General features: G+C 37.7%; 1 protein-coding gene across 2 annotated transcripts in view; it reads right to left on the bottom strand.

Moving 5' to 3' along the window:
- Positions 1 to 6,156: 6,156 nt before the first annotated feature.
- COL11A1 (collagen type XI alpha 1 chain) overlaps positions 6,157 to 27,453 on the bottom strand; it is a 124,743-nt gene continuing 103,446 nt past the window's right edge. For both annotated transcript variants that reach the window (XM_057364293.1, XM_057364292.1), the window contains 18 exons: positions 24,814 to 24,867; positions 24,222 to 24,329; positions 23,981 to 24,034; positions 23,635 to 23,688; positions 23,072 to 23,125; positions 17,951 to 18,004; positions 17,469 to 17,576; positions 17,329 to 17,382; positions 16,252 to 16,305; positions 15,292 to 15,399; positions 14,762 to 14,815; positions 14,637 to 14,672; positions 14,473 to 14,526; positions 13,424 to 13,673; positions 11,687 to 11,799; positions 10,836 to 10,904; positions 9,944 to 10,177; positions 6,157 to 7,903 (listed from right to left, as the gene is read on the bottom strand). In XM_057364293.1, coding sequence (XP_057220276.1) covers positions 7,757 to 7,903; positions 9,944 to 10,177; positions 10,836 to 10,904; positions 11,687 to 11,799; positions 13,424 to 13,673; positions 14,473 to 14,526; positions 14,637 to 14,672; positions 14,762 to 14,815; positions 15,292 to 15,399; positions 16,252 to 16,305; positions 17,329 to 17,382; positions 17,469 to 17,576; positions 17,951 to 18,004; positions 23,072 to 23,125; positions 23,635 to 23,688; positions 23,981 to 24,034; positions 24,222 to 24,329; positions 24,814 to 24,867 — 1,659 coding nt within the window. In that variant the 3' untranslated portion in view covers positions 6,157 to 7,756. The remainder of the gene's footprint in view (positions 7,904 to 9,943; positions 10,178 to 10,835; positions 10,905 to 11,686; positions 11,800 to 13,423; positions 13,674 to 14,472; positions 14,527 to 14,636; positions 14,673 to 14,761; positions 14,816 to 15,291; positions 15,400 to 16,251; positions 16,306 to 17,328; positions 17,383 to 17,468; positions 17,577 to 17,950; positions 18,005 to 23,071; positions 23,126 to 23,634; positions 23,689 to 23,980; positions 24,035 to 24,221; positions 24,330 to 24,813; positions 24,868 to 27,453) is intronic.

Here is a 27,453-nt window from a genome sequence, read left to right as displayed (position 1 = left end):
AGTGCAGTTTTGGGTGCTGCAATAGAAGATTTAAACCCATTGGAGAGCAGCCAAATGAGACCTTACAAAGATGGTGAAGAGCTTGAGGGGAGCAGCTGAGGTCACTTGGCTCAGTAAATGGGAGGAGACACAGGTGAGAAATCCTCTCAGTGAACAAATTCCTCACAGGCAGAAATGGAGGGGCTGGCACCGATCTCTCTCTCTCTCTCTCGTGACCAGTGATGGGACTCCGGGAACTGACATGAAGGTGAGATGGTCCTTAGGTTGGATATTAGGAAAGGGTTCTCCATTCAGAGTGTGGTTCGACACTGGAACAGCTCCCCAGGGCAGTAATCACAGCACCAAGCCTGACAGAGCTCAAAATAGAATTTTTTTTGGAGAATGCTCTCAAGCACATAGTGTGACTCTTGGGGATGGTGCTGTGCTAGGGCCAGGAGCTGGACTTCAGTTGGGAGTCCTTAACTCAGGATAGTCTATGATTTTAGGATTCCTCAGCCGTAGTTGTCTTCCTTTGTAACTCTCCCTTGTCACACACACAATGTTTGCAAGCCCTGGGCTTTACCCTTTTCTGCTTTTTGCTGTGTTGTTACAGCCCCGACCTCTGTGTGTGGGAGTCACCTGGCATTTATTTACAGAGATTTAGAGRCACACATCAAACTCTGTCTTCCCTCACTGTGTTTAAACAGAAAAGGGCACAATGCTATCTGACTATCAAAAACTGTTGCAAGAGAGCCCTAAAGTACTTGGTGTTTTTGCTTCTTCTGAGTTATGTGTCTGATTAGAGTTAAATGTTATAATTTCATACACCATCACAGCTGAGTTCCACTTGGRTAACATTCATCACATTTGCTGTGTATCTATAAGATGCATTTATTGTTGTGCATATTAAGAGGGTATTAACTAACTGTGCTTGCATATGTTTCAGCCCTTAGTTGGCTTTCAAATTTGTGATTTCGCTTTCATCTTAGTTTTATAGCAGATAATTCTAACCTTCTCATTAAATTTAATGAGTAATCACATTGGCTCACTGCTGTTTCTACATGGTACAGTTGTGCATAGAGTCATCAAAAAGATTATGCAAAACATGAGAAATGAATGCACACATGCAAAACTGTATAATGTATTGAAATAGTCAAGAATCATTTAATCAGGAAAARTTTCAGGTATCCTCAGTTCATGTGGACTGTCCACTTTTAACTTTTTTATTGCTTTCTTCAGGAATATTTTCAAGGAAAAATGTGAAGCTAGTTCAAATGTGGCTCCTCAAGATTTTGTGGCTTGGCTTTGAGGTCATTGTGTTCAGAAAATGAAATAGGTCAACTTTAAGGTACAGAGGGAGGTTTCAAAATATCACCAATGTGAGCTGATCTCATTGTTTTATCTGACTTTCCTTGCAGAGACAGCCCTCAGTGCTGCCTRTTCTGTGTGCTTCTCTGTGGTACGAAAAGGACACAGAAATTGAGCAGTCCTTGTCATTACCTGTTGCKAATCTGGGTGGTCCAGACAGGCTTTATATTTTGTGAGTCTGGCAGTATGTTTGTGTGAGTGTATATTGATTTCTGAGGCTGCTCGCCCTCCTCCATCATCCATTCTCCCTTGTGACCAGAAAAGTTAAGGATCTCATCCCCCTTTTCAGATCTCCTGTGATTTTCAGTGCCCCAATGAAATGTGGCTGCACCACAAGAAYAGAGGTCCTGCAGAGGAGGCAGAGTCAGGACTGTGTGAGAGAGGTGAGTGTGGGAAGGGAGGGGATGCAGAGCAAGGCTGAGGGATGTGGCAATGCTGAAGGTGTTTGCCACACACCTGCAATCTTTGCTACTCTTTAGTGTTTTTATGAACCAGATTTGCTGCTCCTCCTAACAAGGGGGACTGTGTACCCTTCCTTTTGCACTGACTGTGAGAAACAAACCTGAGCCCTGCTGAACCACAAATCACACGGGATGCTCCCAGACTCCCCATAAAGGTTTCTCACCCTCCTGCTCTATGTTGAGGAAAGCAAGTTTTCCTCTCATTCTTTTTGCATGTATTTCCCCACTGCTTTCTTATTTCCTTTTTCGCTTCCTACTCCTTTCTGTTGTACACTGAGAACTATTTCATTGTGCCTTTCTTTTCTAGAGATGCCTTTATTCCACTGTTAGTATTGTACTCAGCTCCTGTCCCCCAGCACATGGGAAAACAACCTTGGTGTGGGTACCAGTGGACTTTTCCTATCAATTAAATATTTTCAGTTTGGAAAAAATTCTCATAATTTCAAATGAAAACATCACAATTAAAAAAGGGGAGAAGYTGGAAGATGAAACATACTTCCAGTTCTTTTCAGAATTTGGAGTGCTGTGGAAAGTTTTCACAAATTAAAATTCCGGTTTTGGCCCTTTCTGACAGTAAACAGCTTTGATCTTAATATCTGTGCACTGAACAACTGTGCAGGCTTAGAGCAAAGTGGATATTTCTAAAATCCTTCTGAGGAATAGCAAAGGGATAAGTGATCCCGATACATCCAAATCAGAAAGTTACTGAATAGTGAAAGTTACGAAGATTATCTATTTATGCATTCTCCAAAGCCTGAGCCCTTCCCATTGTGCTATGTTATCTTGTGAGCCAGTTTGGGCACCAGAACCACAAAGCACAGCTACTTTCTCACCTGAGATGGCACTGAGATGATATTGTAATAAARAAAAGGCACAGGCTCAAGAGACTGTATGAATAGAATATAAAACCTTACCTCTTTCTTTTTTTTTTCCTTTTTTTTAATATTTGACACAAAGAAGCTTTTATGTCAATAACAACAACTTCATTCTAAATCTTTCCACCTCTCATTCCATTTAATACACTTTCCATGCTGTAATGAGGAGGGCCTGCTGTAGAATTCATGCAGCTCCATGATATACCCTGGCTGACTTGTGTGAGCTTTCTGAGTTAGATTTTGAAGAAATCAATAATTCCATTTCAGAAACAACAATTATAGTGTAATGTTTTAATTTTGTTAGTCACATCTTGAGTTTCCTCATTTAGTTAACATTTTAAATTCAAAAMCAGCTTTATGGCTCTGCTATAGCTWTATTTACTTTTTRYTTGTGCTGGGGATCTTCAGAGCTTGSAGGCTGGGCCCCTTGAGGCCACAGCTCACTGGTTTGCATTGCTGCAGCCCATAAGTAAGATGTCTGGCTATAAGATATTTGAGGTGAGAGGGGAATTGAGCATGACTCTCCTRTTATTATAGTATTCCTGGTTATTGAGATGATTTTGGGGCTCTGGGCATCCTTGTCTCAGATCTGTGAACTCAGAAAGGTTCTTGTAATTAACTGCTGAAAACACAACARAAGATCCAGTTTAGAGAACATCTGGGCCCAGAAGAGAATTTGGTATTCTTCTGGCAGCTTATTGGATGGACYGAATTTTTAATTTTCATCCACATTTTAATCACAGTGCAAACTGGAGTTCTTTCATGCTTCAGCAAGATTTAGCTACATTGCCTTTTTGATGTTAAAAATAGTAATTTCTTAGATTATAATAGGGAACAGAGGAGGCACTTAGATCCCAATCCCACTGCTGAGTTTTGAACAGCTCTTGTCTGTCTCACTGAAGTTAGGTGTGCTTTGATGGAGATCACTTCTTCCACCCTTGAGAAACTGGAAACAAAGTCAAGGTCTGCCAAAGCTCCCTGGACAACCTAGACAAAACATAKTCATTGTGGGTTTTGGCTGCATCCTCTCTCATTAGAACAGAGCCTTCATTCAYAGAGCTGAGAAAGAAACAAGCCCAATTTTGGCTAGAGCATCGTGTCTGAATATCTGTATGCTTGCAGCTTTCCTCACKGTATTAATCTTCAATGTTCTTATTGAAAACAAAATGTATAAATAGCCTTAGAGCAATCTACTCCTTTGCAACAATCTTGGTGATGCTTTTCACTGAGCTAACAATGAGCCTCTGATAATTTATGTGCCTTCAAAAGGAGCACAAATAAGACACGTTTCCAGGTAAATATAATAGACATGACATTTAATATCCTGTCTTTGTAATTTTTCCTTTTTTTTTGGTGCATGTACAATAGAAGATGTTCTTTCACAGAAAAATGAGTGTGCTTGCAATAGAAAATCAGTGGCTATTAAGACTTCTCCTTCCAGCCATTAGCATGTGAAGATTCATTTTAAAATTAACAAAGCTGCTCCCAAGGGGAAGGATCTTAAGCAGATAATTGTTCTTATCTTTTGAAGCTTTGTAGCTTTTTGTGTCACAAGGTGACTCTTGATATTAGCCATAATGGCTGTTACTTGGACTGGAAAAAAAAAAAAAATCTTCATTACATTTTATGAAGTTTTCCAAGAGATGTGCCAGTCCTGGTGAGTTGATATTACCCTATCCTGGGTGAGAGAGAAAGAGAGGCAAAGGAACTCCACATCTACACAGAACAATTTGTGTCATTTAAATCTCTCTTGTGTGTCCATGTTATTCTGGACAGAATCTTGTCTCAATCTGGAATGTTTTTGGGCTTGGTTTGCCATGTGCTTACTCCATTTCCATGCAACTCAAGCACAGTCTGTGTTTGCAGTGAAGAAACTGTTACAGGATGGCTTTCTGTTTAGAGAGGCTTGAAGTAAACTTTCAAAACAAACTGCCCAGTCTACTTTAGGCAGGATTTGTTAGGATAATAATCCTCAAGATCACAGAACATCCAAGTTCTGTTTCTAGAGGTAAAATCCAGATGTCATATAATATTTTCAATCTTTTTGTGATTGCCCAGGTTTTTAATTTAGGGTATGAAAAATATCATTGATTTTTTGAGGCTTGGTTGAGTAAGGGATTTGACTTGCATAGTTTTGGAGGTTTGATTCATTTTTATGTATTTTATAGTACCTTATGACGAATCTGAAGTCCTATTATTTTTTATGGCTATTAGGATTTGATGATAGAATCTGAGGATTTTTTTCATAGGAAGACTACTGTGTGATGTGAAATTTCTTTCTGTTCTGAAGAGTGCCCTTTTGGTTTGTTTGTTTGGGTTTTAAACACCACTAATACGAGGCTTCAAGGGAAAAACAAGAGCATAATTTTTGCTTGAAGGCAAAAATATGTCATGGCTATTTCCCCCCCTTTAATCTGAAACCTGGAGAGAACAAGAACAGCAGATTTCAAAAGAGGATKGACAAAGAGGAGTTCAAATAACAAGCATGGTGAGATACTTTCATGATGAGGATAAATAGTAAGGTAAGTGGTTAAGGCCCTAAGAAAGATTAAAGAATAAACCAGATGGATCCTTGCCTGAGAAGTGTGGAAGACTCAGGTTCATTTCCTCCTTTGGGATGTTGCCAGCACAAACCTCGGCAAGGTGCTGGGACTAATTCTGGAAAAGATCTGGTTTCATTTGGCTTCTTGAATACATTATTGCACTCTTAGGAACAACATTCTGCTGCAGACTAATCTTGTCTCTGCCAAATCACAACCATKTTTAATTTTTACCCTAAAGCACCCAATCAAGTGGTTTGGGGTTTTTTTAGATAGGTTTGAACAGCTCAGCTCCTAACTTAATACAGCCTACTTGAGCAGGGGAAAGTGGCTGCTCCTCTGCCAAACTTATTGCAGCTGCCCTCACAGTTTCCTTGGAGACAGCAAGAGTTCACGAAGAACAGGGAGCAGATTAAAAAGAGAAGTTTTTTGAAGAAGGGGATATATATCATTGGACCCAGCATTGGTTCTGGTTCCAGTATCTGAAATACAGTCCTGAAAATTTTGTGTTCTAGTACTTTCTTTTTGGTCTAGTTCTTATCTTCCATTTTCTATTAAAAAATAGGATCATTTGCTGACCTGATGCAGTCCTACAAGGATAAACACAAGATTGAGTAATGGACAAACACTGCAGGTTGTGAGTGGCTGGGGAAGGAATATCAGGCTCCTGTCTTGTGTTTGATGGTATTTTCTGGACTGCTGGAGCTAAAAATCCATACAAACCAGATATGAACTTAGCAGCCCTGATGGGAATGGCCAGATCAACACCTTCTCTATTAAAACTTCTCTTCCCAGTGCTGTTTCCCAGTGCTTGCCAGGACATATAGCACCATTCCTTTTTTTGAGCCTGGATGGTCTGGAAGCAGAATGAAGTTACAGTAATGGCAGTGGGTGAGTTTTGGACATTGAAATAAGAGAATGAAAATCCAGATAGACAAGACTTGATTTTATTAATAAAATTTGTATTTTCCTCTTTGAGGTGACAGTTACAAACTTTGGTTCAAAAATAAAAGAAAATATGAACAGCAAGAAGTTGACTTTTGGAATCTCACTTTTACATGTATAAACGTGCATAAGAAAATACCAGTTGGGAACGAGCCAGCAGAAACTAGTACTATTTAATTTAACAATTTATAAGAAATAGAAACAAACATTTCTTTTCAAGTCTTACATATATTATGAAAAATAATTACAAAAGGATTTGTGTTGTAAAGCTAAAATGTAATTCCTACTTCCAACTACCTGAATAAAATGTTCAGAGGGAAGGCCAAACCAACATGATTTTTTTTGGTGAGCTTTGAATAGTGAATTGTAAGGGTTTGGGTCAAAGACAGCTCTTTAGGAAGCAGTCCCTCGTATGTTGCTTAGCAACTGTGTAGAATCACATGACCTAGACATMTTGCATCCCTGGCCTTCAGGTGGAGTAACAGGAAGAAAAATATTTCATATTAATGGGACGGGCAAATATTGTATAGGCTGTTCTCTGAAACTCTTAGTATCCAGTTCAGGAAGCAAACATCCATCATTGCTTACATAAACATCTAAGTAAACTGCAAAAATCCATAAATAACTGTTTAGAATCCAGTTTTTATATTTATGTAGCCCAAATAAGTGCAGTGGAAACAAATCCAGATGAGGTTTAAGAAAAAAAAAAAAAAAAAAAAGGAAAGCTATATGACTAATTTATTTCACAGATTTTTAACAGTTCTCTTACACAGAAGTTTGGTTTTTTTCTTACATATTCTCCCCACCCAAAAATATAAACTTGTTTATTTTAGGTATATACAGTTATCTTATGAAATTATGGAATTAGAATAGAAAATAAAAAGTCTGAGGTATAGCACCATGGAACACAGCACCTTTGAGGGTGCTTTAATTATCTAAATTCATTGTCACAGAGTGATATCAGCAGARAAGAGTTGTTTTAGTGTGCTGCTCAAGATCTTCCAGTTTTGCCACCTTAACTTTACTGGCAACTTCAAATAACAAAGCTCTTCAACAACAATATATACAAAGGGATTTTATTATTAATCAGAAATTGAATTGGCTTCACTGGCAATTACAGTTTTATTTTTTTCAGAATACATACACAGTATTGACAATGTAGTTTTGTAATTGTAAAATAAGAGCCAGATGCAATTCAGAGACACATGCAAGTTTTGGAAATGGACAGAGAAATCACAGTATAGTACTGTACATAGAATAATTACATTTTATATTAAACACTTTCTTAACACCTCTGTTGTAATGGAAGGAGCACCATTGTTGTTCGTTTTTTTACAGCACCAAAGGGATCCAAAGGGGGTGTTCCYGAAGTGAGCCCTATGTTGTCTGTCTGTGCCACAGCATCTTTGCAAAATAAGTTTAAGTCATGTGATTCTGGCCCTACAAGGGCGACAATTACTTTCTAGGTAAGACATAATACACAGCAAGACATTTTCTATGCCATCCTTATTCAAAACTTGCATGTGGCATGAAGTGGGTTGGTAGCACCAAAGTGCAACATTTGTGTTGATCTGATTTTGTCTTAAGCTTAACCAAGGAAGCAGACAGGACCGACCTCAAATCCAAACTTCTGGTTCTGATCACCAAAGTCATTGATCATCACATCAACTATGGGCACTTGGTCTATTTTGGGTGTGTTGATTTCAAGCACCGTCTTTGCATAGCCCTTTCTTGACTGTTAAAAAAAAGAAGGAAAAGAAAGCAAAATGTTATAGATCTGAGCAGTTAATGTGTGCTGTAAATCTTCATGGATTATCTCTGATGCAGAGAATTTGTAAATTATTGCCCTGTCATGYGCCAGATATTGCAAAGTCTAAATAATTTCTTATGATTTCATTTTAAAAATGTGACACAGAATGTTTTGATTTTAGAAGGAGAATGAACCACAGGTTTTTTACTTACTAAAGTAGGCCCACAAAGTAAAAAATAATCTAAGACATTTCATGTTTATTAGCAAATTCTCACATCTATACTATTTAATAAACCGTAATATTCTCATAGCAGTCCAACTCTTCCCCATGAAAAAACCCCACTAATTAGTTCTGAAATAGAGAAGATTCACTTTTAAGAAGAAGGACTGTAACTGTCTTCACAAAATATTAGAGCAGCTGTTTGGACAGGAAAGAAAGTATTCTGACAGAACTGCCAACTGGTGCTCTTAGAAGGCAGCTTTGAAGGCACGCCCTTGCTGCCTAAAGAAAGCTCTTGAGCTGCTCCATGTGTCACTCAGCCCAGYCACCATGTCACCCATCAGCACTGCTCTTCCTTTCCATGGTCTCATATCTGCTGAGACCCCTTTCAGCTCTACCAGGGGCTTAGAGTTCACATRAGTATCCAGGCTGACAGATCTGAGTGTTCTCAGTTTAGTGACAGTCATCACTTTGAGCTCTCTCTGGAGCTCTACATTTACCCTCTGTAGGTAACCAAAGTGAAATGGAAATASAAGAAAGGCTGACATGAAGCAGGTGTGTATCAATCTCACTGCTGAGGGGAGGGGACTCTGCATCTCCTGAGCTGCATCTCTGCCTCAGAGCCAKCTTTATATCCTCTAAAGCACTCTCAGGGCTCTAATTCGGTATTGCTGACCTCAGAAACTCCCTTCAAAATGCTCACATATTAAACCCAAAATATTAATGAGGTTTCAGCTATCACTTGTTCTTTTGATGTCTTTGTTTCAGTGTTGAATACAGACAGATGTCTTTCTGAAAAATGTTAACAGTTGCTATGCTTACAGAGACCCTGATAGAGGAGTGCTCACAGACCTGATGTGTGTTTRGACACTGTCAGAGACTSAAATAATTMATGCCTCAAACATTGATATGAAAGAAGCTAAAACCMAAAAGAGGCYTCCCCAAAGATACCTGACTAGAACTTTGCAACTGCCAGGAAACCTATTATTCAGTCATCTCAGGCTGAGGGAAAGGAATGCATCCGTACAAAAGCAGCAGAGATTCCTCTCTGTCCCCCCTACTTCTTTTCTTACTTCTCCCTTTCTCTGTTTTCCCCTCTCTCCCTCTCGTACTTGCTATGAAATAAAACCCATACTATTGACTAGCATATAATCTCGTTTGCACTTAATTGGGGCCAAGGTATTTCTAAGAACCTTTAATAAATGGATCATAACAGACACCCCTGGGGAATTTTAGCTAMAGGAGGATTCTGTAAGTAAAATCCACAAACTTCACCTGGCTTTGAATACTGAATGTGAGAAAAGGACATACAAACTCACTTAATCAACTATTGAATTTAATGCACTATGTTTCTATATAAACATATGGCTTACTTAATACATGTTTTTACTAATATATGTATTCACTAAATATTCTATTTGTGTATACTTTTATTTTTAATATAAATTTGTTTTGCTGATGGGCTGCCTCCTCTCATTATCTTTTTGCTTCTGCTCTTCCCTTGTGCTGTTCTCATACAAAGCAGCACAATAGTTTCAATACAGTGATGGTGGTGACAGCCTGCATCCATTCCAGGTTTGTTCCATTTCTCCTGCTTGGCTTATGGTTATTTCTTTTTTGGTACACAGGTGAAAATTAAACATGGAACTAGTGTACTCTGGCTAAAAACTACTAAAAGTCAGTATATGACAAGCGAAGTGTTTATGAAGCTTTTCTCAGAAGAAAGCTGTGGAAAAATAGATTTATTTGATTTGTACTTTAAATGACAGGTTGGTTTTGTAAAGASTCTTTGAACCTGTACTTACTGCACAGCCATCATGGAGAGCTTTGATGTAAGGATTGTTGTCATAAGACATTTCTTCATCATTGGATCCTAAGAACCTTAGTGCTTTGTCATAGCTGTCAGAGGGTGCGTCGTGCCAGGCTACAGACTGGTGACAGTTGTAAGTGAAATTTTGTCTGGCAGAGGCACTCAGTAGTTTAAGGAATGTCATTTGGACCATATTAATGGAATTGCCTTCAGCATCCAAATAGGAAAGCTGGAAAATAGAAGAAATTAGATGAATATTTATCTATTTCCTTTGGTACAATGCAAACCAAAATTATTGTTGACAAAACAGAACCACATAACTATCCTTAATAAAAAAGTCAACYAACACATTACACTTTATGGAGTTTTAAAGGTCAATACAGCTATGACTCAATAAATAAATTTTCATGACATATTAGTATATTTAGGATAAAGAACTATATATTTTARCTTCATTCTGCTGGGAAAGACAGATAATTACTCCTAACTTACAGCATAAAGCAGCAGAATCTCTTTGGAAACCTGGTTTTAGTTAATCATGAAGTTATGTCAGCCTGCAGCCTCACCTTTGCATACTCAGTATATTTGCAGTTACCTACACTGGGGCAGGGGATCTGTGCTGCTTTCCTAAGGGTCAGTGCTGAGGTGTGGTCAGCCAGAGGCCAAATCCTCACTAACTGCAGGTGACCATTGGGATCACTTTGGGACAATGCAGAGCAGGATTTTGCAGTCCAGTGGCAAGAGGCCACAGAGCTTCTGTAATGTTGAGGGCAAAAAGGCTGGGGGTCTTTTCATTATCTAATTATTATAAATTTCCCTGGGATCTGCTGATTGCTGAGAACATGTACTTTATTTGTGAATACAGTTATATTGCAGTGACAACTTACAAGTTTGCCTCGTTTAAATTCACTAAACCAAGATCCTGGGTTCTCCTTTGGCCATGAAGAAATTCTAACCTGTGTGGTGAAACAGCAGAGACAGAAGTATTTGAAASATATGTTAACAGATATGAATGTTTTACATTACTTGGGACAAATTTCACACCAGATAATGAAGAATCGTTCTTTCTGAAATCTCAGCCACTTTAAAAGCCCAAAATAGGATGTTTTTCTTGTTCAAATTAATGACTTCAAATGGAATTCAAGAGAGAGTTAGTTCTATTTGAGGGAGATGGTTGTAATCTGTTAAGATTCAGGTGAACTACTGGTATAAATTGCTGCGGCTGAAGTATCTAAATGGATTTTCACTGGTGTTGATGCTAATAGATCCCTGTCATTTAGGCAAGCATTTAGAAAGCTTTCCTCTACCTCRTATGTTCCAGCAAATGTAATCTATAACAGCAAATAAGGACACAGGAAATACAATCTTCTACATCTACTTTTCATAGGAATAGATTAATAGATGTAAATGAACCCACAAGAGAAACGCAGTAAGAGTTTCACTTTTAGCTGACAAATACTAGATCATGTACTGTAACTGGCTGCTCAGCTGTGTTGCATTCTGAAATGCAGTGAAATGTTAGCAAGCAGGTGCATAAATTCCATATCAGAGACTGAAAATGGCATTCGTTAACTCTATGTCCCATTTTACTGCTCCATTCAGATCTATGCAAATGTTAACATAATTAGAAAGACAGATATATGAAAATGTGACAATGTAATTATCCTGTTTAGTTCAACATTGCAACAGCACACTTGGAACTGTCAACAGCCAACTGAAAACACAGATTGGTACTTACTCCTTCAGATTTCTTATCTGGGTAGATGCAAGTTTCCCCGCCTGCTGTGAAATTGCAGTATACTTTGAAGGAGTCTCCAGAACAGCCCTGGTTAGGATCAATCCAATATTCCCCTAAGACAAATGAGAAAATATTTGCCTTACACAGTGGAAATGGTAATCAAAAGAACCAGGCTTTACTGCTACTTAATGGTCCTCCAAAGTTTTAAGGAAAGTTATTTTATCTGAATGGTTTAGGTCAGGAAGCAAAATCTGGAGTAATTTGCATAATTATCTGCATGAAAAGGTGTCTGCACAGGGCTTGGTGGGGTTGCAGCTGGCACAAGGACCTAAAGCTTCCCCTGAGGAGAGGGACACACCTCAAACAAGGAGCTTTTTCTTCCTGGGTTTACTCCTGGCTGCGACACCAGTGAGGTCTGGGCATGAAAGACAGTTGCAGCTCATCCAAGGTCAGTGCTTTTTAAAAGCTGCTATTCTAATTATGATGATGATTTCTGTGATGTGTGTTCTTATCTCCAGATATTTCACCAACAAGACAGCAAATGACTTTCTGACAACTACAGTTCTAATCCAGTTCCAAACAAACAGGGGCGGCTTCAAAGAGAAATGACAAATCCTTTTGCCAGTTCTGTCTTCTGAATACAGGGCATAGACAAAGTATTTATGGGTTTTAACAATTCTGGTGATTTAGGCTGTATTTATTGAAAACAGTTATTCCTTTCTGTAAGTCTCACCCCTGGAGAATTTTGTATTTTAATAAATGCATTTGCTTTTATTTTAACTGAAACAAGATTACTTTCATATGAAGAAAGCTCCAAAGAAGAAGCAAATACTGGTAAATGAAGAAGGTGAATGTGTTCTGTAAAAACCATTCCTTATTATGGAGGGTACTGAATTGTAAAATATGTACTTTTCATATAGCACATACACTGCTTAACTACTCCTCAAGGCAACCATCTGTTCTTATCTATCTAGAGTGAAAGCAATAAAATATTATTAAACTGTCAAAATCTATTTTTCGTCCCATTTAAAAGCAGAAAAATATTGCTTTGAACTGGGAAAAATATCCATTGTGATTGAAAAAATTATGAAAGGAGGAAAATTTAGTGAAGGTTGGCTTTCAATTAAACCTTTTCAGAGGGGTAAAGTTATTTAAAAAAAAACAACAAACCAACAAAGAATAATAAAATCTAGATAGTTCTAAGGAACACTGTATCTCATTCATATTACTTTGCATTTTATTATGCTGCTACTTGGTAGCATTAAACAGTATCAAAGAAACTTCCATGTTTCTTTGCTGGCTGCTCTGGGAAAAACAGGGCTAATGCAGTAGAGAAAATTATTGATTMTAAGGGTAAAAAGACTAGTGAAGTTTTTGAGAGTCATAATTGAATACCAATCTCATATAATACCATGCTGTTTTATATTATTATTCTAAAGTCTTTGATCACACTCCTGGGTTGTCTTGGAAATGCAAGGCCCACCCTTTAAAATAAAAACTATTATTTATTCATAATTTTAAAAGATTTTAGYTCTCAGACCAGATCAGGTTATGCACTTAAAGAACTTTGGTTTTTACCAAGAGAACACATCTTGCATTTCTTAAACTTTTACGCTTGTACAAATGCATTCAATGAGACTGTATTAGCCATCTAGCCATTATGTATTATTCTGCCAAATTATCCTGGCAGAGCCTCAGCTCAGCTCTGTGTGCCTGTGCCATGCAATACAAACTCACCATCTGGGAAGTCTGGGTGGCAGAGTTGCAAATCTTTGCAGGTCCGGGCTGGGTTGTTCTGAGTGCCCATCGGAAACTTCATGTGCTCAATGTCTTGYTTSAGTGAATTCAGTGACCCAAAKATCTCCTCCATGCCATCAGAATAATCCAGAATGTTATCACCAGCATCAGATAACATATAGTCAGGAGATCTTCTTGTCTTCTTGGCTGACTGGATTGGCAGTGGCTGGATTACCTCACCTGGAGGGCCCTAAGTGGAAAACAATATATCTAATTATATTTTCTGTCAGATTTTCAGGAAACAAAACCACAAATATGGCTTAGAGATGCTTTGAATAGGCTTTCTTCAAGGTATTTATTTCACTTTTTTCCTTTGGACTCATATCTACGTGCTTTGATTTACTTGCAAAAAAGGGAGATTGTGGAAGGCCAAACCATTGTGCTGTAAACTCTTCTCACTAACATTGCTGTTTGGGGAAGAGTGGTCACACAAATGACATGCAGGACTGCCTTGCAGTTGCCTTTATATGCCTGGTAATTCCCTCAAGCACAGACATATTGTATGAAAAAKGAAAACTCTGGATGTTTCCTATGATAAAACTTCAAAATTCCACTTGGGGTCTAGGAAGCGATATTTAATTTCAAAAATTGAGACACTTCATTCAGATTTAGACTCTTCATTTTAGGTTGTCATGATATAAGAAATAGTTGAAACAGAAGAGTATCATCATGGGAAACCAGTAGAATTTTGTTTTCTGTGCTTCAATGTAACACATTAAATAGTTATTGCATGAGAGCTTCTTTTCATTTGTGGGAACTTTATAGGGATTTTTTTTGTGTTATTTTTTGTTAGGGCTTTTTTTCTTTTTTTAAGTTTCTAATGGCTTTTTCAGTCCATATATGTATTTCTGTGCCTGGTGGGTCTGTGTTTCCTGAAAAATGAATTTACAAACCATCATTAATATTTTAGTTCCCAAACACTGTTTTCTACCCCTGTCAAAACAGGTTCAGCATGTCAGTGTAATGCCAAGGTAAGAATTCTTACTTACTGGAGGACCAGGAGGACCAGGTAACCCACTGTCACCCTTCTGACCAGCAGGACCCTACAAAGTAATGAAAGAAGTGCAGTGTTGACCATGCTACACAATGTTTACAAATAACACACACAAAAAGCTAAGGAAAAGAACAAAAAGTACAAAAGAGAATTACTCACACTGGATCCTTTGGAGCCTTTTGGACCCTGGGGACCCTATGGGCAAAAACATATAACTCTGGTTGGAGTGTACTGCACAAAACATGGGGGTGCTTTGAMCAGGAGGGCTGGATGAAATTACTTACAGGTAATCCAGGAGGACCAGGGGGTCCAAGTGGACCAGCAGGACCAGAAATTCCCTAAAAAAGGAGTAAGAGAATAAGCACAGTGTGATGAGTTTCGAGTCAAGCCATTTGCTAGAGGCCAAACTAGTTGGCAAGTTKAAATTACTATCTGACAGTTTGAGCTGGTTGTAGTTGTTCTTCCACAACATAGTGCCTTAAAAACATGGCTCAATAACCAGGAGAGTGAAGCTGCTTTGGGTGACACAATTAGTAAACGTGATGAGATTGCAGCTGCTGCTTTTATTTTGTGCTAACCTGTGTTACATGTTCATGTTATGGTGGATGTGTTTTCTACCTTTTCAAACACTGTAACCTCATTTTRAGATGTTTAATTTTGCTGTGTTTGTACAATACTTAAGAAAGTTTTAACCTCTTGCAGGAGACTCTGGGTGTTAACTGTTGATAAATTTATGTCTTCTAAAAGAAAGCCTAGAATGTGTGCTCCTTGCTTGTATGGAACTTGAATGGAAACACAATTATGTTGTACTCACTGCATCACCCTTGGCTCCAGGAGATCCCTGTGGGCCAGGAAGACCCCTGTCACCCTTTTCACCCTGTTCTCCTGGAGGTCCAATCAGGCCAATCAAACCAGGATGTCCCTAAAAAAGATTGAAGGCAATACAGTTAAAAATCAGTATACATTGAARGTGTTTTGCAAACACATAAATTAGACCTTGCACATGTTACAACTATTGCTTGTCAACAATCAACCTGAAAACAAATTATTCTACAAGCATATTTSTTGTTAGATGGCCTTTTAAACTTCTAGATTATTTGCAAATTGTGACTGCTTATTCAGTGAAAGATCCAAGTGCATCGTGCTCCTTGCTGAAATGGACACAGCAATGACAATACCCCTGGGTACAAATCTCACACCAGTTTTCACATTTAGATGTTACCAGCATCTCAGAGAGTTCCACATGTGATATGGCTGATCTGAGCACATAAAAAAAACCTGAAGTTCACAAGGTATAATCATAATTATGTCCCTTTCTCTACAGTTTTTTTTTCTGATACACAAGCAATCTATTGTTGGGACTCCACTGGAAAATTCTATTCCAGSTGTCTCAATCCGAAAGAAAGAATGATAGCTGTTTAATATTTGTATTTTGTTCTTTTACAATAAAAATCTCCAATAGTCATTATTTCTACTTGCTTTGTTCTTGTAAATCTGACAGTTCTCTTTCCACCAATATCTTTGAGATTTTCATTGCAATGATCACGTAGTCAAGAGATCACCCCACAGGCAGTAAGCTTCTTCTTTCCAGGTATTTGCAGGGTGTCAGATATGGCTGAAAACTTCATGTTTCCTATCAGAGCTGTGGGAAGCTGGTTGATAGGCACGGTGAGATGTCTTGCTGATACAAACCCTACTGTTTCTTTATGTTAATTTTATACAGACTTTTTTACTGAGCCAAAGTTAAAAAAGCACAACAAGGAGTTAAGCATACCTTCTCTCCTTTGGAACCTGGATCCCCTTTCAGTCCAGGCAAGCCAGGTGGCCCCTATATAAATCAAGGGAAGTAATGTTAAAATAAGTTTTAACATAGTGCTCACATCATGTTCTCTTGAAATGTTGTTAAAGGCAGTGCAGATCAAAGTACATTTGTCCAGTGGTTGATGATTGTGATTGATGATGGGATTCAGAGCCCAAGATGAAGTTAAAATGGATGTTTAAAAAGTCATAATGGTGCTACAGTRGTATTTAAATTACTTTATAATAAGACATCTATTAAGGGCTTATATGAATAGACATCTATGAAGCAGAGGGTCAACTAAATTCTTGATTTGAAAAACCTTTAGATTTTTTAAGGATGGCAATGCTGGTTTTGTGCAATTTGTGCAGAATTAGGCAAAATATTCAGGCCATGCAKTGCCTATGCAAAAGGCATGTTAATGTCACACTGCACATGTATGCAGCAGGGGTAGAGCTGCTGCACTCAGTCTGTGTCTCTCACTGCTGCTCTCCTGGGGGCARTGGACAAGATCTGATATGGATAGCAGTGATAAGAGACCTTTTAACCTGGCACATATTCCAAAGTGCCATAACATTTCATGTACAAAATATTATTCAGTGCTTATGCTTTCCATCTCCACTTCAGGATATCACTAGATGCAAAAACCTAGGCAAATACATAATTCATGAATGAAATGTGAAATTTTTAAGCTTTTGGAATGCAGAATCAGACTTTTCATCTGCAGTGTGTTGTGCTCTACTGCAAATCAGGTTTCACACTCTCCGGATAGCAATCTTCTGTGGAGGTTGGGAGGGGAAGGAGGGAAACCTAACCTCAGCAACTTTCCATATCAACTTTCTTAAAATCCCAAATTAAGTTGCAGCAATGCATTGAAAATCTCTTGTTCAGATGACAGGAAGTCTGTGCATTTGTGAGCATATAGTTCATTACATGAATATATTCATCTTCGGATTTGAACTGAATATTTAAGTTCTCAGATGTTAGAAGAGGGATCCTTTGGTGGTGTGTTTGGAGGTTTCTATGACTGACAAGTGGGAAAAGGATGCTCACCAGAGGTCCAGGAGGGCCATCCTGACCTGGTGCTCCAGGCATACCTTGTTCTCCCTAGAAAAAACAAAAAAGTTTGCTTTACCAGAATATATATACGAAATGCAACATTTAAAATATTATTGTGTGCTCTCCTTACTTACCACAGGGCCAGGAATGCCCCGGAGACCCTCTGGGCCAGGTTTCCCTGCAGGTCCCTGTGGACCAACTGGCCCTGTTTTTCCAGGAGCCCCTTCTGCACCAGGTTCACCCTAGAAAGAACAGCCCAGGTCAGAGACGGGGAGTGGATTGAGTTTGGCACTGGAGGGATGTACAAGATGCAAAGTGTTTTTTAAAACTCAGAGTTCTGCACAGGACAATTCAGTGAGTGAAATGTCTCTGGCTCCACAGAAGGATGTGGTGCCAGCAAAGCAGCACCTTGCTTGTCACAGGAGAGGTGTTGTGCCTGCACTGCTGGTCCACTCCATTACACATTGCTACCACTTCTGGGTCTGAATTTAGTTTTTACAGCTTTTCTATTACTACTACGAAAAGTTTAACTCAGTGCATTATAAGCAATTTACTTTTAATTTACAAATAGTTTATATTTCTATGCTTCAAAAAAAAAAAATCTTCAGTGTATTACCTTTGCACCCTTTTCACCTTGTCTGCCTTCAGCACCCGTTGCTCCAGGAGGTCCCTGCAAAACATGGACACTAGTTCACAAGCTCAGGTTTTTTAAAATATAACCAGCGAAAAAAATTCTGCAAGTGCAATTTCCACCATATTAATAAGTAGTAAATCCTTACTAAATAATATTAAATTTCTTCTTTGACATTTTGTTAACAGGATAAAAAATACCAATCCATGATACTAGCTTTTTTCCCCCATAAAATTTTCTGTGTTTTTAGAATGTCTAAAAGAAGATGCACTACCCAATACTTCTGACACGATGTGGTTCAAACCAAAGAATTAGCTTGGGAAAAAAAAAAAAGAAAACAGGATATAAAAGCAAAAGTCCAATACTAATTTATATGTACAACATTTTAAACTTGCTTTGCCTTGACATCTATCTATTCACTGTGGTTTWTCCACTGATTCCAAAAAGGTCTGTCATTCTACAGTGCACAGAGTGGCCAATACTSCTTTATTCTGTAAGTGAGGGATGGGCTCAGTAAGAGGCCTGATTACATTTGGACAGCCAAAAATTGACACATTATCCACTAAATATGAAAATGAAAAATAAAAAGACATTTTTCTCCTCCAAAACATCAAGGGCTGATTTTTAGGTCAGGTAATTAATATTCATAGCTTCAGTTATGAACAGAAGCAGTGTCTACAATCTAATATACTCTTCTGAAAATGGTTCTCTTATATGCTTAGTTTAGAAAAGATGCACTCAAGATAATGTACCAACTGTTCTCCTTCAAGGTTAATTTTTAGCCTGGGAAATGTCTTTATTACAAATAGCTATTTCTTGCCAACAAATGAGCAGTTTAAAGAAAAAGAAGAGTGACCATGATCAAATGCTGTGATTTTGTAAATCTGTGTAAGACTCATCTGTTCATTAATGCAACAAACAGTTTGTTATGTGGAAATAGGAAAAAAAGGTTCTAAAGACCAACAACTAGAAAAATTCACTCACTTTTATTTATTTACTGCTTTTTACTTYATAACAACATATAGAAAACAATGCAGGCTCCCTAAAGGTAAAGCACCAGAACACAATTTTAATTTTACAGATAAGAACTGTATCTCCAGTCAAGTATCYGCCTGTTTGCTTTGTGAGCTCAGGGCTTTGGACCAATGTTTGACCTAAAGCTATTTTTTATATTAGAGCTGAATTTAACCCAAACTTTTTATAGCCTGATKTATTTCACTATCTACTACTACTGGGCAACTCCACCAGTTTTAATTCCTGGAAATTTATATTCATTTTATAACTATTTACATAGGAGTATATTAAGATCCTTCATTTGCTTCTAAAATTAAGTTTTCTCCAGGGTGACACTGAACATCTGCAGCACTGTATGAACCTTTTGGCCAACAGAGATCAGACTTTACATCAAAGATAGTGGCAAATGAATTGAATTTCCCACAGTGGACTTTGRCTGTTGTGGGTATCAACAGGTTTTTATCTTTGGTATTTTTAAGAGCTGTAAGTGGCAAAWGTCTTAGTTTGATTTCTTCAATATACAGAGAAGCTTAAAAGCCCTGGGCCAAATGCTGACTCTGTAAAACTGGAAGAATAATTTAAATCCCTGCTCTCCAATAATAAATAATAAYATGTGATGCATGTACCCCTTTGTGTGGGCTGTAGTTCATTGGGTGGATCACAGTTTGCAGKGATAACAAGAAAAATCAACAGGTACATAAATAAATTCACAAACATTTCAGAGAAATGAATTTGTTTTCTTACATGAATTTAATTTATGTGCCCATTGTCTTTACTTCTTGAAAATTCCTTGCCCTGAAGGTCCCATGTGGATTATAATCCACCCTGCCTAAGAAATTGAAAAGGGTGGTAGTTTGTATTTGGGAAATAATAATCTAGAAATGCAGCTGCAGCATGAATTAATTAGCAGGGCTAAACCCCACTGTGATGGCTACAATGCAAATGCAGTGAGTGATGAGTGCTACCCCAAGGGGTGCTCRTTATCAAACAGTGCCAATTCTGCTGCAGGCACAAAGCTGCTGAAGGAGCTGCTCTTTGCAGGCTGCCATTGCTGGCCTGGCACAGCCACGGCTTCTGCAGAGACAAACTGCTCATTATTATTTATCTTACCTCCCTACCCTGGCCTGGTGGAGTGGCTGCTAAATCTGAACTGACAGAAAGGATCTCAATAACAGTAATTTTGCATTAATGCACGATACTCCCCCTCATCACCCCAGCTACCATGGTGATTTTTATGATCATTGCMCTGTAATTTTGGACAGACTGTCTGATACATTTTACGAACCAAGAAGACAAAAGAAGTCATGCAGAAACAAACTCGTTCTCAGTTTTTGTTATGTGAAACTATTGAATATTCTTCTCTGCTCTTCCATATTTAATTAAAATAATTTAAATTGTTATTTATAGCTGTCTGTCTTCTKACTTAAAACGTGGTTTCCAACAAAGAAAACCATTACCACATTTCATTATCCTGTTGAGATAGGAACCTGGCATATTGTTAGGTGTTCTGTGCATTTGCAATCAAGAGAGAAAATCAGCTTAATTTTTAAGTGGTGAGTGCACCCTGCTGAGGCAGCATCATGCTGTAGGCAAAACGGAAAAAAAATCTCCTTCACAGAAACACTTTTATTTTTCCTAAGTTATTCAACATTATATTTAAAGGCAACAAACCAAATAAACTTCTGCTTTGCAAAATTACAAGACTGACTTTGCTTTGGTATTGACATCTCTTCTTTTAATGGAAGCAGACCCCAGGGCCTCCAGTTGAGAACAAAATATATCTTAGTCTTGTGCTTTAAATGCTAATATTTTTGGGTTGCTTTGTGGAGCTTTATGCATCTGTGATGTAGAAAGCAGCAGATCCCAGAGCTCAAGAGCCTGGCACACTGAAGGGCTGGGAGAACACGAGCAAGGAGCACTGTCTGCACAGATTTGTATTGATTGCTTATTGATGTTAAGGACAAATACTCCCTGCTGGTGTCTTTTCCTCATGCTATTTTTAACATTTGTCACATAGAAATCAATGAATTCAAACTAAAGATGTTATCCAGCACTGTATGGCAAAGCAAAAAGCGGCCCTAAAGTAAGAGTAAAGGATTAAGTTTCAGAAAAATAATGATATAATTGTAGAGTGGGTTAGTCTGTACCTCTGTTTCTAGATAAGCAGCCACAATTACTACAATTACTTGCACCTAAATTACATTGATGTATAAAGCCTTCTGAGTATGCATTTTTCTGATCTGGTACATGAACAGATAATTTAATAAATCAGAATCTGTAAAATAATAACTATTATTGAAYGAAAATTTAAAAAAAATATTTTCAAAGGCTTTATCAATTACTATGTCACAAAGTTCACCCTTTGTAGATCAYAGTTTTGGCTCACAAATTTCTTAGATACAATGGAAAAACTACTTCTGTCCATGTTTTTCACTAGAATTTTCTTCCCATGGAGAGGTGGGGAAACTTTGTAATTGGCAATAATACTRAACAGAGATGGCTCAGAACCCTGACACCTTGGCAATAAACATCATTTCAGYAGACTGGGCAGTAAAACTGAGGTCAGCTCAGTTCCAATAAGAATGGAAGAGGGGAATGAAAATGAACAATGAAATAAATAAGGAGACTTATGTTAAGAATTTCAAGAGACTTGTAAGTATGAATTCTGAGCTCTGCCAGCTTGTTATTTTAGAGACAGAAAAAAAAATGGGGTGGAATATTGCTTTCTAGTAGTATAGCCAGAGCTGCACCTCACAGACAGMAATATTACTACTGAAATGCTATGTCCTTATCAATCCAAATGAAAAAACTCTTGTTAGGGCTTTTTCTTGAAATTTATTCCACCATACAAGTGATGAAAACTAACAAAAAGCWTTTTTTCCAGCCAAGTATGAAACTTTCAGTCTTTCACTGTTTCTTTYTAGTGTAACATCAGTATAATCAGATTTCCTCCAAGGTTGAAACATTCTGAYACTCAAGTAATGTACATTCTAATTCTACAAAATGATTTCTTTAAAATTCACAAATGGAGCTACATTGCAATATTCAGCCATGCATTTCCCCTAAATTGTGTCAAACTACAGGTAACATGGAATTTATGTTTTGAAATTGGATTTTTTTTTGTCCAGGTACAATCAGATAGCATATAGCCCRTCTGTGAGGAGTGAGCTATTGCCCCCCTGTATAATAAAGCAGAAAGTTTTGATTTGATGTTGAGCAAACATACTAATTGCTAATATTCAATCAAGTCATATTTCAGTTCTAGTGATAAGATTGCTAATGCTAYCATAATAATTTACAGTATTATAAATACTTTGCATGTTGGTGGAGCAAATAGATTATTGTGTAAAATAGATAAAACTAATTAGGCATGTCAGTTCACTCAAGCCCATTAAATAAAGCAATTTAACATATTTTGTTAAATAATTCAATGTAATGATGCCACTTCTCCATTTTTTTAAAGTTTAGAAAATGCATGTAATTGCTCTCTGAAGCAGACCTAAGGATTGATGCACCTACTACAGTTCTGTGACTGCAGCATTATTTACTGGGGTTGATTAGCTATATTTGTAAAGCCTGTGAACCTTCAAAGGTTTTAGAAATAATGGAAGAGCTTCATAAGTTACAGAAATGTCTGCCTGTTAATTTTGCATGCAGAGGGGATGGCATAGTTCTGCACGAAAGCTGCACTGAAATTATTTTATTTCAAAGACTGAAGGCACCAAAACAGACACATTCYCCCTGCTCTCTGATAGCAGTCACATGCCTAAAGATGATGTCTGGTATCACTGTCATAACAACTCCTCCTGTTAACAGACTAAGTCAGGAGAGACTGAATTCCTGACTGAAAAGTAAAAACACTTTTATAGATAAGCAATATATTCTTCCCTATGTATTTTTGTTCTTATTTTCCATGTCAGCCATGTTAAAGAGCTTTCTCTGCTGTTTCTATATTTTTGTTTTTCTCATTTCACTACTTAAGAGAAATGACAAACATAATGAGTGTCACAGGATGGAACAAGTCACTGAAATTCTCTAGGATACGGTGTCTCAGAAAGAGAAGTGAASAAGAGAACATGAGATACTGCTTACTCTTTTGCCAGGAGGACCAGGTGGGCCAGCTTCACCTGAAGGACCGGGTGGACCCTGCAACAGAAAGTTATAAACTCAGCAGTAATAAAGGATGAAGTTCTTGATTAAAGATCACAGACATCTGCCATGTGTCAGCCCCTTTCAATGAACAGAATCTATAGAAATAGAAGAACTTGATACTTAATRAGGGTATTGCTCCGAAACTGCTTAAGATCTTGGCTTAATTTCATCAGGTCAGCTAATGAAGATTATTTGGCTGCAGCATTTCTTTCTTATTCTCAGAGCTGCTCTATTTTTAGTGCTTCTCAGCAGCTCCAGCACAAATTCTTTAACACATCACTACTTCTAAAAGAAATTGAGCTCTTGCTCAAGTGTGTTACTATAATATGGGCAGTTCTACCTTTGCAAGGAAATAAATAGTTGTTTTTCAGTATAATAGAAAAAGCATCCACTGAAAATATTTTTAAGGATGTGACTGCACAGAAACCACTGATTTGGCAATAGATACTTTCTTATCATCAGAGAGAACATGCAGGTGAAATAAAATGAGAGAAAAATCTTACAGGTTGACCAGGATCACCATCTTCACCCTTCTCTCCACCAACACCATCCTGACCCTGCAGAATTCAAGGAAAGTAAATAAAATTAAAAATTCAGCTAATGTAAGTCACTGAGTTTCATGTATGAATATAAGAGCCCTATTTTTCTACAGAGCTTTTTCCCAAGGACATTAGTTTTCAAAACTTTTTAAAGATTTCTAAACATTTTTAAACCTTATGAAATATGTGAACAGAAAGGCAGCGGTTCTTACAGGCAACAACTCATTACCAGACAAGAAAGAGTCATGGTCAACTGGAATTAAGTGCAAACTAAGACCAGAACCTAAAACTGTTTTTAAGGTGTACTTACAGCTGGACCAGGTTCCCCAGGGGGCCCAGGATCTCCAGGAAAACCAACTGGGCCCTAGATAAATCAGGAAAAAAGCAAGGAATGTGTCATCCATTGCCAAGCAGGTAGCTCTCATCACAAATGTTTTCTGAAGCATATAATGAATGCAGTGCAGTTGTAGAAAATGCTACACGCTTCTGTAAGCAGCACAACTTCAGCAATGCTTCACAGTGGTTTGGGTTAGAATTAGGAAGTCACTTACTGGGTTACCCTTAGGCCCATCATCACCTGGAGGTCCTTTAGCACCTGGTGGTCCCGCTGCTCCAGGTGGACCAGCTTCACCTTTTTCTCCCCTTTCACCTTTTGGGCCCTGTAGAAAACACATGAACACAAAAATTCCATCAAAAAATTGAATGGCCAAAAAAAAAAAAAAAAAAAAAAAAAAAAAGGATCATAATGGCAAACCCATTAGTGAAACAAGGGCAATGTCGCTCCTCAATGAATACTGGCATGGGAGGGGGAAATTAGGACCTCTCAGGTCAAGTGCCACATCCTGCACCCAGTTTGCACCAGTGAACTGTTTTAAGAAAGAAAAATGTGCAAGCCAAAATTAATGCTTCTGGGAGGAAAAAAGAGTTACTCCTTTAGGAAGTATCCCTCTTCATCCTCAGATAGTACAAGGTGTGGCTTTRTTTACATGAAAACAAATGGCAATTTAAAGGTAAAAATTCTCTACTTCAAATTCAAAGAAAACATACACAATTACAGAAGTAATCTGAGGAAATAAAGCAAGGGCTGCCAGATACCTTAGTTCACCATAATAAATGTTAATAAGACAACAATGAGTTACTCACAGATGTTCCAGATTCTCCAGGAGGTCCAGGGTTACCAGCTTCTCCAGGCTCACCCTATAGATGCAGAAGAATAAATGTATAAATCATTGGGGAGAATATATCTATGAATTTACTTCTCTATTACATATTCTTCCCATGCATATATATGTAAACAGCTTATAGGAAGTGTTTTTTATTTGGTCTGCCTAAAAGGGGTTGAGTTACATATATGGTTTAGCAGAACTGGAGTATGAAATTTGAGAGACAGAACATCAAACTAGTATTTTCTTGAGCCAGAGAGACTAAATTTCCCCTTGGGCTTTGGAATATCTTCCCTATTATTACCTCATATAGTACAAATTTCCCGTTTGTGATTATTGCTATAGGTGCTGTTAGAATACGAAAAAAAATATATGAAGAAAAAGCAAAGGATGAAATAATAGSATCAGTTAGAAAAACTTTCTCCAGAGGCTACAGAGGTGTACGCTATGCATTTACCAGTGATGGAATTTATTTAGCAAAGCAGACAGCTTTCAGGATGACACCATAAGAAAATCTGTGCAAGTCATTGTGCACTATTAAGTGAACATTTAAGATAATTCAGTCTCTTTCTGAGCTAATACACAGTATTATCTCAAAGACTGTCTTCAAATTTTCATTTTAAAGTTTAGTTATGAGCAATTATTTTCTAGCTCAGTGGTCTGATACATAAACTATTATAGAAAACTCTTCAGTTAGTAGAATATTTAGTTATTAGCATCACAGAGACACAAGTCTGTGGAAGGATAAGAGAATATGCTTTTTTGATTGCCATGGAGTGCTTAGATAAGAAATTATCCGAAATAATTTTTCAGTCTAGTTGCAAATGTGGGGATTTTTCCCACCAAATATATTCTTTTTTCCAAACCAAATGAATGTTGCCAGTAATTACATCTATGAGCAAGAGGAGTTCAGTGCTGAAAATGCATTTTATCCAAACATCTACTGAATTCACAGAATTGGAATAAATTTGTATATATCCTTCCTAACCTGTGTGACCTGCACACCCCTCTTCAATTTAAGACAATTCAGTTAATACATTATGCATGTCTGTCATTCCCATGTGATCAGTATAAAACTCTAAATCACAAAATATATTTTTAAACAAATCTTATGGTGAGATACTGAACTTTCTCTCACAGAAACTCATAGCAGCATGTTAACCTCACTGGGACCAGAATTTGGCCCAATGCAAATATTTCATTAGATTAAAAGAAAAATATTTCAATACCCCTCAACTGAATTCCAGACTAGGATAATTAACAGATAACCAACATTTTAGCAGCAATATTAAAATGCCCTTTAAAAAGCGCACTGTTAAAGGGTGAATGTGCTGTTAGAAACTCTGATATGTTTTATTAGATATACTTAAATTCGTAGTAACCTTAAAAATTAATGATCCCTTTTAGTACTTAATACTCATTTACTTCTGTGATACAGCRTTCATTTTATAACAAAACAAAACCCGTAGTGGATACTCCAGGTCAATAAACATTTAGTATGTTTTCTAGGAAAATTCATAATGTTAATTTCCTTATTCTCTGCACAGCATTGACTGAGTCTGCAGTATCATTGGCATTGGGTTTTTGTTCATGCCTACTATCAATCAACGGAGATTTTTGTAGCACCAGAGAATGAAGTCTGGAATCAGCAAAAGTATGTAATTCAAATTGGTAGACATTCTGTATCTAACAGAGTGCACTATAAAGCCCCTTTGCCAAGGTGAGCCCATTGCAGGARCAATGAAAGGAGTGACACAGGAGCMCTGACTGTGCCCAGTGTGCCCTGACAAGGACCTGGGCAGTGTAAACCCCTGTCAGCTTCTCAGACAGCGAGTTCCTTTTCTGTCCTTCTGCCAAATGATAGTGTGATTTATGATGATCCACATTGGATTAAAATGCAATTCTTACCCTTCCTGTTGGCAAACACATCTCATTGTATGATCTAATGCACACTGGCCTTGCTGTGGCCTAGACCTGGAGCAGGGGGAGCACTGGGGTGACATTGGCTGGAGCAGCAGCCCAGATGAGCTCTGTGCACAGCAGCTCCCCAGCAGGCARCAGGGTGGAAAACTGAGAAATTGGAAGGGCTAGAAAATGTCAAGATGTTCCCTTTAAAGGGCATCTGTGAAAGATGAGACCAGTTMAAGTTTCATCTCACATTAATATTTCTATATCATTGCTTTACTAAAAAATGTGTCTCTTCTGTGTGTGCAGTCCTTGTTTTATCCAACAGTGATTTTTATCTTCCAAGTATGAGGTACTGTGAAATACTGTATTTGGTTTAGATAACTGTTAAGGGAGTTAAACRATGTTTTGATAGAGAAGACTGTAGCTGATATGTATTTACAGAGTGCATATTTATAGCTACTAAAAACTGTGTAATCTACAGCTATTGTTTGCCCTTGTCTTTCTTTTCATTTTTAGTAACAATGGCATCAATTCAGAATCTGATACATCTTCTCCCTGGGAAATATTTCATGTTCTGTTGGGAAACAGATTTTATGATCTAATAATAGATTTATTCCACCTCTAGAGATTTTTTCTCTTTTGTTACCAGCCCAGATCTTTTAAAAGTAAGTGTGGTCTTTCTCAGGCAAAGCCTTACTCTGACAGAATTTCA

The sequence above is a fragment of the Malurus melanocephalus genome, unplaced genomic scaffold (genome assembly GCF_030028575.1).
Source record: "Malurus melanocephalus ecotype Western Australia unplaced genomic scaffold, MMel_1.1 scaffold_37, whole genome shotgun sequence".
Classification (NCBI taxonomy): Eukaryota; Metazoa; Chordata; class Aves; order Passeriformes; family Maluridae; genus Malurus; species Malurus melanocephalus.
This window is presented reverse-complemented; position numbering and strand designations above follow the sequence as displayed.